We start from the raw sequence: 18,223 nt of genomic DNA on the forward strand, positions 1-18,223 counted from the left end.
AAATAACAAAAAAATTACTGAAAATAAAATATGAAATGTATTTAGGAGGTTTTAGAGGACACACAAATGAAATTTTGAGATGAAGAAAACTATATTTAATCTTAACATGAAAATCACTTTGCACATGGACTATTCAAAATAAATACTCAATGTATTCATGGACAAATCATGTTTTCTTTAGTTTATTAAAAATACTTCAGTAGAAAATACAATTTTTGTGTGTAAAAGACTTGTAATGTTTGCTGAAAGGCTGCCAAGTTCTATGAAGATATACATACAATATTACAAGTAAAAACTGAGTAAAAAAAGGTTATGTAGTCTGTAAAGTTGAGAGAGTTAATGAGATAAACTTTGCATTTTATTTTCCAACACAGCTGCAGAATTTGATGAGAGTGGCAGGCCATTTCATTTCTTGTTTTATACTGGAAAAGCAAACTTCTTTCAGACTCTACACGTGAGTATCTCTTTTTCATTTTGGATTTGTTTTCAATATATTATTAGCCATTTTTTAGAGTGGTGTAATTTATACATAAGAAATCTTAATTTTCAACCTTCTTACATCTTTATTAATTTTTACTTTGGTGTCATTGAAAAGTAATATCTTTGAGAGTCCTAAATAAAAGTTTTTATTATGTATAGAAAATAATGTAAACCCACAATAATTTTTTGTTCTTTATTTAGGATATTGTAGAGAAGATAGAAGAAGTTAACAGCTTTGAAGATCGAATGTTACGCAAAGGAATCCGAGAACCTCCAGCAGAATCCAGAGTGTAAGTTGATATTTATTACAGCTGTTAATACCAGATTGTTATTTAAATATAGCTGTAGAATGTTCAAACATTTTTAGTGAATGTTAGTTAATCATTTGAATTTCACTTACTAATTTAGGCCAGTATTAAATTTTAATCCTTTAAATTCCTATAGCAATAGAAACATTAAATCTGCAAGTCACTTTTAATTCCTCATGTGTCATTATAGTAGCACTACCCTCTAAAAGCCAAATTATTAAAAAAAAACCATTAACTCCTGAAAAATGCATACTTTAAAATATTTAACTGTAATAAATTCATTCCTGTAAAATATTTTGATTAATTTTTATATTTCAATCTGCTGGAAACATTTCTGTCTGAAAAACTTAAAACTTACAATGTTTACTGTCACAGGAGTTACATAAAATGTTTTTAACAAGTGTTCTTTCAAAATATCACAAGTCTTTAAATGCATGCAAACTTTGTATGTGACAGATTTCGTGAAGAAATTTATTACTAGTATTTGTTTTTAATTATCATATTTTGATAATTCCTACCACATTATAATTTTAATATAATGATATAAAATTTAATTACATTTATTTTGCAAAAAAAATTACAGAATAATTTGTTTCAGTTTTTATATTATTGAGAGTATAATAAAACATTTGAAAGTTATGCTGGAGTTATGTATGTATATGTGTTATAGTATTTCATGTGACAAAATTTGATTCTAGCTCAACAAATGTATAAATGAAAAGATTAAGTAAATATATACTGATATCTTCTTTGTTTTTTATTTGTATAGATTGAATTGTTCTTTTTGTAAGTTAATACCTTTCATACATTATGAGAAAATTTTAAATCTGTGACAGTTGTGGATCAAGATTGAATAATAAACAAATGTTACTCCACCATAAGATATTTTTGAGTATGTGAGGCATCAATTCATTTGACCTCTGGTATGTGGACCTGTCTTCCTCTGTCATGTCACCATCTTTTACAGCTTTACTCTCAAAATTTAATTGAACAACTTTAATATCAATGCATGTCAGTAGCCCATTAGCTGTTTCCTCTAAAGCTAATGCAAACAGCAGTGTCATATTACACATGAAATGTAACACATTTTATTTTACCAGGCTTCCTAAGTAAGCTGTAAATAGATTTGGAATTACATTTCAAGTTTGGAGGGAAAATGTGATGTTCTCTCTCAAAGAAACCATGCAGACTTATAATAACAAAGAAAAACGTCTTATATGAATAATGGCCCTATAGAGGAGAATATGCTTTTCCCATTAGTTATAAATATGTTAATTGGACATACAGAGTTGATTAGCAATCTAAAGTCAGAAAGAGAGAGAATGGTTTTTCTGGTAAGTTTAACAAAGTTATTATTTCAATAAAGTAAGAAGATGGAGGTTCAGATTTCATGATATGCTCATTTTGATCCAGTTGTATTGAATGAGTGAAATGAATTTTAATACTAATTTAGATTTTTCTCTATTCTGTAGTACCACTAATAACTAAACTTGTAGATATTAATAAATTAAAATAAAAAATTGTTAAATGGAACAGATATTATTAAAGTTTGCTATAGGTACTAATTGCAGTGATACTATTTATGGTGCAAATATCTTTACATAAGCTTTTCGAGTAAGATTATGTACTATTTTTAAGGAATTACATAATTGTTGCTTTAATAAATGTTTCATGAAAATATTATTCTGATCATTACTGCAATAACTGTGTTCCAGTTGGCCTGAAGAGCTCTTAAGTGAGTAAAGTGCATCATCAACATTGACAAGTATAATTAATTAATAAAAATAATGACCTTATATTTTTACATAACCCTAGATATTAATTATTGAGTTACAGTTACAACAGAATGTGTTCGTACCCCTGCATCCCGAGAGGTTTTTTGCTCATAACTTAAAAAGCATCATGAGTAGGCTAATAGAAGTTTAATTATTATAAATATTATACTAACACACATCAACATAAATTTTTATGTAAATTGAACGACAAATAAACTGTTTATAAACAAATAACCAAATATAGGAGGGGCAGAAAGTGTTCATGCGTCTACTTTAATGGTCAGTTGTGTAAACTTTCAGGTTAATTACTTGGCGCAGTATCTCCTCATAGCCCTCTATGATCGTTTGACAGTACTCTACTGGTATTTTCTTCCATTCTTCTTTACAGAAGGTCTTCAACTTTAGCAAGTTTTTCAGATGACGCTGATGAACCCTGGTCTTCAACTCGTGCCAAACGTTTTCAATTGGGTTGACATTGGATGACTGTGATGGCCACTTCAGAACACATATATTGTTTCTCTCCAACCAGGATTGCACATATTTCGATGTGTACTCAGGGTCATTGTCGTGCTGGAAGATCCAACGACGCCCAAGCCACAAGTTCCAAGCATCATTCTTGATATAAGTGCCTAATATATCAACGTACTCTTCTTTTTTCATGATTCTGTTAACACGGTGAAGGCTGCCTACACCAGAAGAGCTGAAGGAACCCCATAGCATGATTGAGCCACCTCCATGTTTAACTGTAAGGACGGTGTTCTTTGGAAGATTTCATTCCCCTTTCTTATGGAAAATATTGTGAATATCATTGTGGCCAAAAAGCTCGAGTTTAGTCTTGTTTGGCCAAAGAATACTCTTCCAATAGGTAAAGGGTTTATCTACATGCTTTTTTGCATACCTCAATTGTACTTCTAAATGAACAGGCTTTAAATATGGAGTTTTACAAGGACGGCATGCTTTGAACCCTGAAGAGCGTAACATATTCATAACTGTAGAGGTGCTTACTTCAACCCCAGTTTCCCTTACCAGTTTCTGCATGTCATTAGGTGTTAAACGAGGGTTCCTACTAACTTCCCTGAGAACCTTCCTCTTGGTTCTCTCTGGAATTTTATTGGGGCATCCGGAACGAGGGAGGTTAGCTGTTGATTCTGTAAGCTTAAACTTGGCAATTATGTTTTGAACAGTAGATTTCTGCATATTAAGTTGTATAGCAATACCAGAAAGAGACACACGAGACTTGTATTTTACAATAATTCGGTTTTTTAAATCACTGGACAGTTGTTTCCTGTTTGCCATGATGACCAAGCAGATAATGACGGAGACAGCACTAAATTGCCAGAAGTACATTTTTTGCTGGCTAAATTCCAATAATTATGAACCCAGTGTCTAGTTTTGGAATGGTATAATGTAGTTTATTCGCCAAACTAAACAAAATTTTTACAGGAATATCAGTTTTTTCACACAGTTTATTTGTCATTTAATTTACATTAAATTTTATGTAGATATGTGTTAGTATAATATTTATAATATACTGTACTTTTATTAGCCTAATCGTGATACTTTTTGAGTTATGAGCAAAAAAAACACTCGGGATGCAGGGGTATGAACACTTTCTGTTGTAACTGTAAAACTGGCAAATAGAACCCAGATGTATTGTTATATATAGACAATTTTAAGGAACAGCTCAGCCAGTCAGAATTGGTCTTGTTTATATGTTGTGTTTGCCATTGTGAATCTCTTGCCTTATGAAACCTGAGAATATTGCAATTTCCAGTGGCAAGTACATTTGATAAATGAAAATGCCAGGAAAATGCAAAATTAATCTTGCATGGCATTATATGAGAACCTTGGAAATGTGTGTAGTGATTCTGCGTTATAATTGTAGATCCTGTATGGCTCTTGGGTAACACGCATAGTTCAAATATTCACTGTATCTTAGCTCATATGTAGTTTGAATAAATCCAGTATATTAATGAAGACATTGAAATTTGTATAGGAGCAGTTTAGATATGACTAAGCTGTATGTTGTGTGCTCATTTTCTCTTTATAATGTAATTTCACTACTGAATTAAGTATTGAATTTGTAAGTAATTTGAGAATATGAAAAGACTGAACCATTTGTGTTATTAATGTTATGAAAAATTTTCTTGTTTTCATAATATAGAAGCAGCAAATTACTACTTACGAGAGGCAGTGAAATTATTTGTAAAAATCTTTGTTTGTCATCATAAAGCTATGAGTTAATGATCAGATTATTTTAAGTATTAACCAAGTTGCATTTTTTCATTTAATAAATAAAAAGCTTGCTAATTATTAATGCATGCTAGGTAAGAAAAAAAGAAAACAACAAGACTTTTTGTTTTTACAAGTATTGACAAGGTGATGTAGCACACACACATATATTAACTTGTGTTTTCACTTACATTAAGTAATAACAAATTACAACACGTATATTAACTTGTGTTTTCACTTACATTAAGTAATAACAAATTACCTTAAAATATTTGGTACTGGTAAAAATATTACACTATTTGTAATTATGTTTCCATCTACTATGGTTCAAAAGGGGCTGTAAAGGCTACAAATTTCATCTGTTTTTTGGGTTAAAATTTATTTCAAGTCCAAGTTTATCACTCAGTCATCAATAAAATTACTTGTTGCTTGTTTTACACATACCATAACCAAAATCTTTTAAATTAAACATATTTTTAGAATGATTTTGAAGAAGAAGAAGAGAGAAAATCCTGAATATTTACATGTATTTTCAGAAACCTAAGTGGAAGTACATGGGTGACAAAAGAAGGTTTGGAAGAGTTGATTATAGAGAAAACAAGTGATCAAGATGTAAGATATATTTTATCAGTATATCATCTTATGGAATAGAAAAAAAAAGTTCACCAACTTTCAAATGATGATAAAATATATAGATTTGTAATTAGCATCTTTATGTAAAAAAACAACACTAGAACTTCCACATTCAAAAACACATCCTTAATGAAACAAAATACATTTCCACTTATATTTAATACTGTTACAATAAACAATATGAGCACTTTCACAGATGTGTGTTGAAGAAACATTTGTAGAGTTCAAACTTTTATGCTTTTAAGGTTAATGAATATGCATATATAATTTTAGTGCAATCTACGTACAAATACTTGAAACATTTGAGCTATAACATTGAAGAATGTGATTTATGTTCCCATAAAAGGCAGTAACAGTGTTCCAAAAGTAAAAAACTACAGTCTCATCAAGAGAATACAAGTTTATTAGTGTTTGTCTGATATTTCAGTTTTTATTATATATTTATGGAATATTGAAAATTCTGAAAAGTGGCTTAAGTAAAATTAGAATTGTTACATTTTCAAAAGTAAAAACTTTTATAACAAGATTGATTACAGAGCGAGCATTGTCAGCCACAGAGCGAAAAGCAGTATTGAAGGAGCAGTGTTTTTAATTTGTTTATTACATTCATATTTTGTTCCATTGAATGAATCTATTGATTTTCTATCATTTCTTTTACTAAACAATTTACCATTTGAATATTTGTCATAATGATTAGTCTTATTTTATGGTAATGCAATATAAATAATTTTTGATGTACTTTACAGTATTTAAAGTTCATTATATACATTTTCACTTTAAAATAGTTAGTCATTGTTTTGTACTAGCTTGTTCTTTAACAGTTATGCAACAAATCGTGGATAAAAGATATTTTTCAGACCTCTGCTCTGTTTGTTATAACCCACTCCACAATACTTAATTATTCTTTTGTATACCTTATATCATCACACAAATGTTTTATAGGAATTGACTGTTCCTTTGGATTATGTTGTTTGATTATACAAGTTTTTTTTTACATGGTTAATTATTTTTTGCCTCATCATGTTTTAGTATGCAACATTTGTGAGTGCTATTACAAATTTGGCTGATCATCCATATTCGTACCGTGTAAAAGACTACATCATGAAATTTAGAATGACTTTAACAGCAGCATCTCTAAAGCTTGAGATTTTACCTGTAAGTTTTATGTTTTTTTAAAACCATTAAGATACCAAAAAGTGTTGTCAGGTGCTAGATTACCATTGATTCAAAAATTTTAATTCATACTTTCTAGCAAAAATTAAGCCATGACATTCATGTGTTTCAGTTGTAATAAAAATAATTTATCATAATGCTATTTTTTCTGTTATGCTGTTTAAATGTTTTATTAATGCCCTTTTAATGAAAATAAAATGAGTGAAAGAAGATTAGATAATAATGTAATTCTTGTTATAAATAATTTTCCATGTTACAATGTTTAGCAAAGTAAGACCATAAAATAATTTTAAAAATATCAAAGTTTGTTTATTAAGAACTTGAATTTTTTGTGTGTGTTCACCTATCTTTCTGAAATGATAGTATCTTTGCAATCTTATATTTATCTCACCCTTCATTTGCCCTTTAGGCATTAGTGATGTTTTTTAAAAAAAGTACACCAGTCTTTTATACCCCTATATTTTTTGTCATTACAGCAATACATACTGATCATGTAACCACCCTCCACCAATCCCTATGTGCCCTATTTAGTGGTGCAGATAACTCTCTACTTTTGTGACATAATTCTCCTTTTCTTGATTGGCATTCTTGTGTGTAGATGTGTGTTTTACATTCTTCATGTGACTGCACAGTTTCTCAATGTGCTTGCTCATCAATTAATATCAGTTTCAAGTTTCTACTCTTGAGTTTTATGAGATCTTTAGGTCATGTTTTCTAAGTTCTGATTCTTATGGCTGATCACTTATCTTTTCCTCACCAGGTTTACCACAAAGTGGTCTCTTCATTCTCATGTTTTTCTGTGGGTGTATTCTCAACAGGGAACACTGCATATTTGTATACATTTTCCATTCACTGGTATGCCATGCTTTCTCCCTTTAGTCTTCAGTTTCTTACCCTTCAGCTGTGGAGATAGATGCTTTCAGTCAAAATTGGAGGGTCCTTCACCTGTATGCCTATCCTATGATTTGACTCATTGTCTGGACATTTTCCTGATTCTTCTGCATTGCACTCATATGTGATTACCTTTTTCCTGGTCCTTACTGGAGCAACACATCTTTTTCTCTATCCTGTGTGCTCCTAAGTCATCCACGATCTGATGTTTTCAACAAGACATTTCCACAATCTTTGTGTGCAAGTGACTTTTCTGTCATGTGCCTTTGCCCAGGGGCTCACCCCTACATGCCTGCCCTCTCTTCAGACTCTTCCTTTCCTGCTTTTTTTCCTTTATCTACAGAACTCCTTCTTGTGTCATGTTGGTTGCTTTAGATCAGCTGGCTTTAAAATAGTTTTCTCTACTCTGGCCCTTCATGGGACAGCAGACCCTGCCAATTTTTCTGTCCTGTTCAATCCTCTGTCCACTGAAATTGGTTAATTTTCATTCAGATCTCACTATAGTTTATTTTTGCATGCGTTTTTTTGTCTAATTCTATGTTTCAACTCCTGGGCTCACCTTTTGCTCTTCCCCTTTGTCTGTGTTGCTCTGTTGTTTGGCTCATATTGTCTCCTTTCTTTCTTCTCATTCCAGTCTCATTGTTCTATGCAAGAGGGAAGAAGGCATTTGTTGGTTTGTTACGTATTATACATAAAATATGACATGAATTATATTATGCAAGGTCTTTCTGGATGGACAGCACTTAATATAATCCAATGGATACTCAGGGGCTTCCTATAGATTTTTTACCTGGTGGACTTTACTTTGCTGTCTTGATATCATTCTTAGATACTTCCACTGGATGTTTTGCCCAGATAGATGGCATGTGTTTATTTTATCTGTTGTTATGCTGCATATTATTCACACAATATGGCATGAAATCTGTTACGCATAGAGCTTCCACTAGATGTTTCCTGCCCAGATGGACCACATTTGACATAATCCATTGTGTGCCAAGAGACTTCATCTGGATGTTTTGGCCTGTGTGGATCTCACTTAGCTTTTTTAATATCAATCCAAGTCACTTCCCCTGGATGTTTTACTTAGACAGACTACACTTGTCTTGTTTATTTTACAAGCGTATGCAAGGCACTTCTATATTTTATTATGGACCATACTTGGCATAATATATTGTTTCACAAGGCACTTTCCCTAGATGTTTTCTGCTCAAGTGAAATGCATTTGGTTTATTCATATATTGTTTTCTAGCCCAAGCTCCATATTCTATTTTTTTTTTTCTGCCCTGTGTGTCTTATCTTCTTTGCTGTGTGAAGAGTATACCTGTTCCAGAAATAGCTATAACACCCCACAGGTGAGCTTCATATTTTAATTGTGGCATACCTGCTTATTTTATAGAGGTTGTTGTATGCTTGATTATTTGTTTTTGTGCCCTCACCAGTTTCTCAATCTTTCCAATGTGAGATTCTAGCTATGGAGGAGCAGTGGTAGTACTGTTTTGAAAATTAACATTCCTTAACACTGAAAATGTATTTCCAATAGGTACTTATGTTCTTTCACCCATTTCCCACCCTTCCTTCCTATTGATTTGCCTGTGTATAGGGGATTTTTATATGCCAATTTCTCAGAAGTGAAGATTTTACTGTAAGGGTGAAAGGAGCTAGCTACTTTGCAAGTATAGAGGGCACATTATGATGGGTGGATCAGCACATGTTGATACAATGATGCATAAAATATAGAGGTATAAAATATTATTACACTTTTTATAAGTTTACCAATTCCTCGAGGGGAAATTATGGTCAAGATAGCTATGGGTGAGAGAGGTATGTATCTGTTAGAAAATATTAAATTTCATTGTATGTATTAGACTTAAATTTCTGCTTAACTGTATCATGACTAGTGAGCACTTTCAGCTTATCAAGTTTAAAAGTTTGTGTAAAAAAATATACATGTCCCTCTTATTTTAACAATTTTTAATAAACAAAATATTTTAGAAATGATGTTATTTTGTTTAATTCCCTAAGAAAAGTCTGAAAAGTGTAACAACTTTCATTATTCATGAAGCTTTCAGTTTTTCCTTCAAACACTATATTCATAAATTTGGAACTTTTTTGTCCAACTCATAGTGTAGGTTTTTATATTTAAGAATCCTTGAGAATATAATCATTTTTTGTCTTGTTCTGCAAGTGATTTTCCTTGTTAATAGATTCAACACTACAGCTCTTTCTTGCCACTTTTATAATATAACAGCATATGGTCTGAACAATTGTTTACATCACCGAGTTTTGAAAATAGCTATAGCTGAAATTTAAATGTGATTGGGGAGAGCAGATTATAAGCTCTTGAGATATTTAATGGCAAAAACAAAGTTAACAAAGAAATGTAATAGAAAGTTTAGAACACTATTGGAACAAACCACAAATCTGGGAATTTTTTACAGTTTTTTATGAAATCTTTTTATTCCTGAAAATATATCCTTATTAAATTATTGCTAAAAGTTACAGACATTTTAATTTGTGCAAAGACATTAGGCTTAATGAGTAGCAGACAATGGCAAAATATCCTGGTACTAAAATTCCTTATTTATTACATTATTGCTAAGTTTATTGTATTCAGACATTGCACACCATTAATATATAATGGAGATAAGAGACAGAACTTTTGGATTCACAGTAAAAGAAAAATTCTAAGACGTAAGGAAGTGTTTTTGTTTTATTTTCAAAATAGTATTTTACAATAAAATCATCAAAACCCTACAACCTAAAAATGATAAAAATATTAAATCAACTTATATATTTTTTTAAGCTGAAACTATATACTGTTTAATTTGTACCAAAGTTCAAGCAGTTTAAGTATTTCTTCTGTAAAAAAGAAAGAAAATAAAAACATGGTTCAAAAAGAATATAAGGTGCTAATACAATTGTATATAATAAATTTACATAAAAATAATGTATTTTTCTGGTTCATCCATGTCTTCAAAAATGCATTTCAATTTAAAGTGTGTTAATAATTTCTTTTTTTATTTTCAGCTTCAATATGATGCAAACAATCATCCCTTTGTCAAAACTACAGGTATCAGTTTTGTAGAAATCTAGTGAGATATTTATAAATTTTGTATTATTTCTAATTATATATTTTTTAATACATGAAAGAAAAAGAATGCAAAACCCTAACACTTAAAAAGGTAAATACATAATGAAAATATACTATGCTTTTCATAACTACAGTTGAGAAAAGTGATATAGGAAAACAAATGTAATGGTTCAGTAAAAAGTTATTTAATTCAGAAATATATATTTTTTTTCTGTTCAGAAAATGTTGTATGATATAATGTTTTTATCTTTTGCATGAAATGTTTTGGATTCTCTAACGGTTTATGGTACAGAAAAAGAACTTTCAACTTTAGCTGAAATTTATAAAACAGTTAACAAGAAATTTTTTGCACCTACAAATAATAAACATTGTACAGCTTTTCTGTATCTCCAGTCTGTTAAACAGTACTAAGATCTGATATTATTCTGTGGAAAACTAAGTGTATCTGGAAAGATAAAACAAGAAAGACCAAAGACTTAGATTAAGTCCAAATTTAGAATTTGTTGAAGTTTGTGTTTCTGCATGGTGTAAAAATTTTTTACTTATCTGTTCTAATATAAAAACGACAACTAATGTGCTCAAAATTTAATCTATTAACTACAGTATGTCGTTATAGCTTCTGATGAGGAAATGTGCTAGCAGTTCAAAACACTGTTTTCAAGCCATCGTGTGAGCAATGGTTATTGTAAAAGCTATAATAATGTTTTATATTTTTTTATTGGGGATGAAAAAAAAGTGTATGGCTAAGGGAAAAATGAGAATAAAAAAACTTTTATTGTACACAGAAAGAAGGAATCTAGATAAGTGGTGCACCATTTATTTACTGTTAATTATTACAGGATACAGAAAGACATCCAAAGCTGAAGTACTAGTTCAAGGAAATGGAACAGGCAAAATAGAAATTAATGGCACTGACATAGAGTACTTTGAAAATATACAAGACAGGTATGTTGGAAAGAGATTTGTGAATCTGTTTGTTTCAGCAGTGAACCAGTTGAAACACGATTGCAATGTGAATTTAATAGAGAATTTCTTAATAATAGTTTATTAATTCCTATGTTTCTCTTTGCGTAAGATTCAAATACTGTATACATTATTATAAATTGAAAAGCACAAAAGAAGCCATCAAGTATACCACTACACTGACTTTTTTGAAAATTAGATATGTGGTGTAGATTTATGGTTAGGCAAGATATGATTTCTACTTGTAATACTGATTACTGATATTTCTCTGCTCTTATGGTTGAGTTGAGGCAATGACACAATCACATGATGCCACGTTAAGTTTCTTGTACTTTTTGCTCTTACAGGGGGTTCAAGGATTTGCCCGTTTTCAGCTGACTGCTAACTTCTTGATAAAACTGGTTTCTTGACATAAGAAACACTGTCTACATATGGTTGGGACTATAAGTATATGTAATACTATCCACATGCTTTAGCCACTATACCTGTTCCACATATGGTGCAGTGCCTCATGTGTTCTTCAGTTTAATCTGGTATCAAGCTTGTTTATTCTAGGTTGTCATTTTCTGCTTAGTTTCAATTTTAAGTACCTACATCAACCTCTCTCCATATTTGCAATGTGAGATTCTAGTTTTGTATGAGTGGAGATAAGAACAAAATGGATAATATTTTCTTACACTTAAAGTGAATTTCCAGTAGGTGCTCACCTTTCTACTGCTGGTATTGTTCTTTTAGAGACTGCCTGTTCATGAAACCGAGGATTGTGAGGGAGTAACAGAAGGAACTAGCTCTGCCAAATAGGTGGCACATTACTATTGGTGGAGAGTACATGCTATGTACATGCTCAGTAGTTCATGAAATTGTCTGGGTATGTAGACTGGGGCAATGAGTGTGCAAGTTTTTTCCACAGTTTTCAGAAGGCAGAAAGAAAATTGAGATAAGAAAATGTAAACTTTTGCTTTTTACAACTTTCATTGTAAAGAAGAGACCAAATTATTTGGTGAAATCACACTTTTTCTATGTAAAATACATAAGAAATCTTAGCTGTACTTACTGGAATTACTTTCAGTATTAGTGGTATATCCTTTTAAAGCTCTTTGTTGTTATGTCTATGCTATCAGTTGTCAACAAAGTAATGGACCTGAAAGGAATTTGCTGCATAGTTTATAAAATTTGTTTATGGGCCCCATTGCTAACTGCAAAATAAAATATACCTTTATAATAGTTTTAAACCAAGAAATGTTAAAAACAAAAATTACTTTTGGACAATCAGTGAAGTATCAGTTTTCAATATGAACTCTTGTAAGCTTTCCAATTCTAAAGTATTATACCTACAAATGTATGTTAAATTGATTGTTATGTGATAATAAATACAGATTAACAGCTAATTTAAATTAATCAGAGATCCACACACTTCTTGTCTTCACTTTAACATTTAAATTATTTTCTATGACTCTTTTGCTGACAATATTTTTTATTACACCATCCCTAGTATGAGCTTCAGGCACACAGTTTTTTAACCTACTATGTGCTCTTGTTCGTAAGTCAAGAAACTTATATTACTTCACTTTTTTATGCCTATCTAAAATTATTTGTAAAAAGCCATTAAATGGCCTGCATGCATCTGGAGTCAATAGGTTCACAACATTTTAGTCTGTATGCTGTTTCTTTTGGCAGGAACAAAATTTGTTTGCTCGTAAATTTTATAACATACAGTTCATAAACAATTTATTGTGATTAAAAAAATACTTTAGTGAGAAATTTATTCTGAATCATAGTTATAAACAAATATTTATAAACTAGGGTGATAGGAAGTTAGAAATAGCTCAAAAGTGTCAATGATAAAAAATTTACAATACATAATTTTGTAAATGACACAGTAACTCTCATAAGGTTGAAAAATGTATTTTACAATTTTTCAAAAGTAGAATTCATTCTGTTTAATTTTCATGCAGTCAAAACTTCTTTTACACAAGTTTAGAAATAAAATTTTGTGAATCATAAACCTTGGTTATTTAATGTACAACTTCCGAAACGTCTAATTCGACTTTTATAATCACACAACTTTAGAAATGGAATATTGATCAGCAGTTGTCCTGATCAAAATACAAACCCAGTATTATGGCTGAAAACCTTAATTTCAACTAGTGCTAGCTATCGTGGGTAATTCCGTCTTTTGAAATTTATTCTTGTATTTTTTATAGTGTCACTGTTTTATTTTATAGAGAACAGTTGATATTTCCACTTCAGTTTTCTGGGCTTCTGAAACAAGTGGATGTGAGTGCTGTTGTTAGTGGAGGAGGTACTTCAGGACAAGCTGGAGCCATTAGACATGGGCTTTCCCTAGCTCTCTGTAGCTTTTTATCCCCTAAAGAGGTGGAATTGATGAGATTAGGTAAACATTTACATTTTTAAACTAACAACCTTAGATTTGTTATGACATTCACAGTGTATATTACAGGAGTTGTCCCTGATGTGGTTAAAAAAACTATTTATAAAATCTCATCTTAGCTCTATCTACATGGGCTCAGTATAACATAAAATTTTATTTAATAATCCATATTTTAAGAGTATATAGGTTTTAAGTGTTTATTACTACAAGGCAATAATAAACAAATTCCTGAATTTTCCTTAGTGTGACACATGACATATTTTCTCTGTTGTATTGCCACCCCTTCAAAAAATATGAAATTAAACACAAACTACTCACTATAAGATTAAAATTACTCATACAAACCATAATTTCTATATCCTTCAATTTTGTTTGGTAACAGAGCTACTGAATAGAAAATTAGATCTGTCCTGCTACACCCAACTGTCACATTTTCTCTTTCAGGATTTGTTAATAGTTCTCTCTTATATTTAATTAAATATTACCTGTAAGCAATAGAAGGTCAATTTTTTCATCTTATAAATGATGTGTTGTTTAATTTTGCATTATAAATAGATAATTGTGAATTTCACTCAGAGCACAAACATTTTCCCATGAGAAAGTTAGGGGAAATTGTCTAGTTTTTACATGCTATTAGTATGTGTTATTTAGTGCATTATTTAATTAAAGTTATTTACTGTACTACTGCCATTCGTATAAGTAAAAAGTAGGCTTAAGTGTCCTTAACAATTAATGGCATGATAAAAAGAATATTAAATACTTTTATTTCTTGTTTTCCATGTTTATTCTTTATTTATTCTTGTAAAAGTAACTAATTATAATAAAAATAGGTATTTTTTTATGTTATTTAAGTTTATATTAAGTAAAATAAATAATAATAATGAAAATGTGTCATGAGCCATGAATGTGAGTTGCACATAGTAGATCGTAGGTAATGTAATTCAGCAGCTAATTGTGAGCTGCACATGCCCTGAGTGATTTACAACTTAACATGGTGAAGATAGTAGTCAGGCATGACAATAAAATTTAATTATAAATAGAAGTATACTGTTATGACCTTAAAGCTAGTTTCATGCTATAAGTTGAAGTCATTCCAGATAGAAAAAAGGGGTAATTTATATTTATTTTAATTGTTTTTTAGTAGTTTTGAGGTTGATCAAATTGACCGTTTCTGTTTTGAGATAGGGTAAAGAAAATAACAGACAAGATATAAAGTTTTACTGAAAAAAAAAACATTTGAAACATACTTAGAAAATTTTATGGATTACACAAAGGAAGATTGAGATTTTCGAGATGACAAAAACTGACCCTTCCAGATCTTCAACATCTGAATACTAATTTTACATTAAAAACTGACCCTCCCAGGTCTTCAACATCTAAATACTGATTTTTAGCATGAAAAATTACATTGAACATGAACTACTTAAAACAAATACTCAGTATGCTAATTGACAAATCATTATTTTAGTTTGTGAAAAATATGTGACTAAAAATATGTGGAAGACTTACAGTTTTAATTGAATGACTGCAGAATGTTGTGAAGATACACATATTGTATTGAAAGTTAGAAGTACTAAATCTATAAAGACTTTAAGTGTATACAAAGAGGTCGTGTGATTGGTCAGTTTGACTGAGCCCATGTTGAGAGAGTTAATGTCAATGATATACTTGACTATTCAGCTTGTAGATAAATCATCAAAGTATAATGAAAAGTTGGAAAATTAGAAATAAAATGAACAGCTATATATACCCTTTATTCTGTTTCCTTATTGTTGTTTACAGTGTTTTAAAGTATTTCTCCTGAAAGCTTGAACAACTGAACATTCCACATATATTATCTTTGTTTATTTTATTCTCAATAACTAAAATAGATGCTCTCACAAAATAAAGCAGTAAATTGCTGCTCTGGTCAATAGTCTATTTACATGACACTGTGATACAATACCTACACTCATTCATCAGTCAATAAAAGCTTAGGTTATAGTATTACTTATTACACTTATTTAGTTTCAGTGTTAAGTTTTGCAAGCCTTCTGAATCTAGTCTTCTTTATAAAGTATAATAATATTTCCCAAACATTTGTAAAATATTTCGTTTTTCCAAATTTTATGAACATGTTTATAAGTTGTCAGGCTTCTAATGTTGTATAATTTACTTTTATTTTATTTCATCTTAGACAAATAGAATAACATATTCAGTAGACATAATTGAATAGTTATATACTGAAGTAATGAAGCACTGTAGTAACTTTGTGTTTAGTGGGAATGTGTAATATAAGCAAACCAATATTTTATATTGAATTTTAAAATTTCAAATATATAGTCAAATATGAACAATTTTGGCTGAAAGTTAAGATTAGTTTATTAATAACAAAAGATCAAAAAGAAATTACGATAATAGACCATAATACATTTTTCTGATGGCTTGTAAATCCTATTAGTTTTAAATAATGTTTGCAGCTTTACACAGTGGAGGGTAGCATTCCAAAATAGTGTTAATTACTGTTAAACACTATGTTTAAAAAATATTACTAAAGATATGTCAAGAAATAGTTTTTTAACATTATCAATTAACTGACCACATGACCAAAGTTGATTCTGAATTAATGTGTATTAATTAGTTAATTAATTAGGTATCATCTAGTAATCAGTATTGTTGTGGATTAAGTTAATTATTGATTATTGATTATTTGCTAGTTTATCACCATACATATGATGTATTAGTCTGTATCAGTAATCATCTAGTAATCAGCATTGTTGTGGATTAGGTTCATTATTGATTAGTTTCCAGTAAATCATCATACAGTCATTATCTAGTAATCAATATTGTTGTAGATTAGAGTTATTACTGATTAGTTGTCAGTTAACCATCACACCTCTAACCCAAATGTCAGATCACTCTGTGAAATTGAGATCTTGTTAAGAACAAACTAATGCATAATTTCAAATGTACATACATTTGAAATAAAGTAAAAACTTCCACATCTTGTTGACAATATAATATAATATTCTTATTTTGATGAAACTCTGAGCATTGGTTCTTTAGCTGGCCTGTAACACTATATGTAGCAACTGTTTTGATTACTATTACCTAACTTTATAAACATATCAGGAGTTCTAGTAAAACAATGATCAGTGATAAGACAAAATTATGAACTAAAACTATTTAGTTTCTTAAATATTATTAGTTTTTACATTAAATATATATAAAACTATGCTATATCAAAATGAAGTGGAATTTTCTTTACTACACCCAAAAATATATATGATTCCCTTTTGATTTGCTTTAAACACAAAAAAATAGTTGTGATTGGTTTCAGTATTAATGTGTAACAAAAGCAAAACATGGAAGTTTGTGTAAAAATTTTTTTAATGAACACAACCCAACAGCTGATAAGAGGTTCTGTGAAGTGTTTGATTAATATACTGGGGTATTTTGTTGGCTAACCTCTACTATTTGTCTTTTTTGTGTGTGTTTCACTCTTAATCTGTCTGTAGGATTTTTATATGGGTTAGGTTGCTGTTGTGATGAGTTTTTCTAGCTTGAAATGGTAAGCATTTTCTGATGTCTCACTGTAGTTTATTCATACACCCATAGAAACATGGGTGTTTGTTTTTTTCTCTCTAAATTGTGTACCAAATTTTCACTATATACTATACAGATCATTTTTGGGGTGTCTGGATATGAAACAATTTGGTATGAATATGATGCTCTGTATAGAACTAACCACCTAACAAATGTAATATTTGTATATAGAATAACCAAGACTCTTGAATACAGAAAACAAAGAAGTCACAGAATTATATCAGAATTGAAGGTTTTTGAGAAACATTTACTGGTAATAAAAAATTATCTGTCAAAGGTTGTCAAATGAACTCAACAGAATGTAAAAAAAAATGTTTATATACATCAAATGCTTTAGGAGGAGGAATAACATGAATTATAAAAACTTTTAACATAGGAACAATATTCAAGAATATTTCTTATTCATATATATATTCTTAACATCCAGAAATAAGCAAAAAATGTTAAACTGTACAATGTCAAGGCCATACACGACGTATATAGAAAACTATATTCCCTTTTTTATATGTGTGTGAATGAACACCTATGGAACATCAGAAACTCTTGTACCAATACATCTGCTGTAGGTTTTACAGCATCAAACTGAGTGATATCTAAATTCTGGACAAGATTTTAGATGTAAACACACACAAAAAGCTATCATTATAATATCTAATTGTCTTTGCTCATTTAAATATTTTAATCAAAACTTTTGGTTTAC

At 30.1% G+C, this 18,223-nt stretch overlaps 1 protein-coding gene across 1 annotated transcript in view; it reads left to right on the plus strand.

Moving 5' to 3' along the window:
* The window catches only part of mRpS9 (mitochondrial ribosomal protein S9), a 28,209-nt gene that overhangs the window by 7,720 nt on the left and 2,266 nt on the right, over window positions 1-18,223 (plus strand). The window contains exons 6-12 of the mRNA XM_076461383.1: window positions 375-454; window positions 682-770; window positions 5,332-5,407; window positions 6,458-6,583; window positions 10,520-10,562; window positions 11,423-11,528; window positions 13,772-13,941. Coding sequence (XP_076317498.1) covers window positions 375-454; window positions 682-770; window positions 5,332-5,407; window positions 6,458-6,583; window positions 10,520-10,562; window positions 11,423-11,528; window positions 13,772-13,941 — 690 coding nt within the window. The remainder of the gene's footprint in view (window positions 1-374; window positions 455-681; window positions 771-5,331; window positions 5,408-6,457; window positions 6,584-10,519; window positions 10,563-11,422; window positions 11,529-13,771; window positions 13,942-18,223) is intronic.

Source organism: Tachypleus tridentatus, chromosome 10 (assembly GCF_004210375.1).
Source record: "Tachypleus tridentatus isolate NWPU-2018 chromosome 10, ASM421037v1, whole genome shotgun sequence".
NCBI lineage: Eukaryota > Metazoa > Arthropoda > Merostomata > Xiphosura > Limulidae > Tachypleus > Tachypleus tridentatus.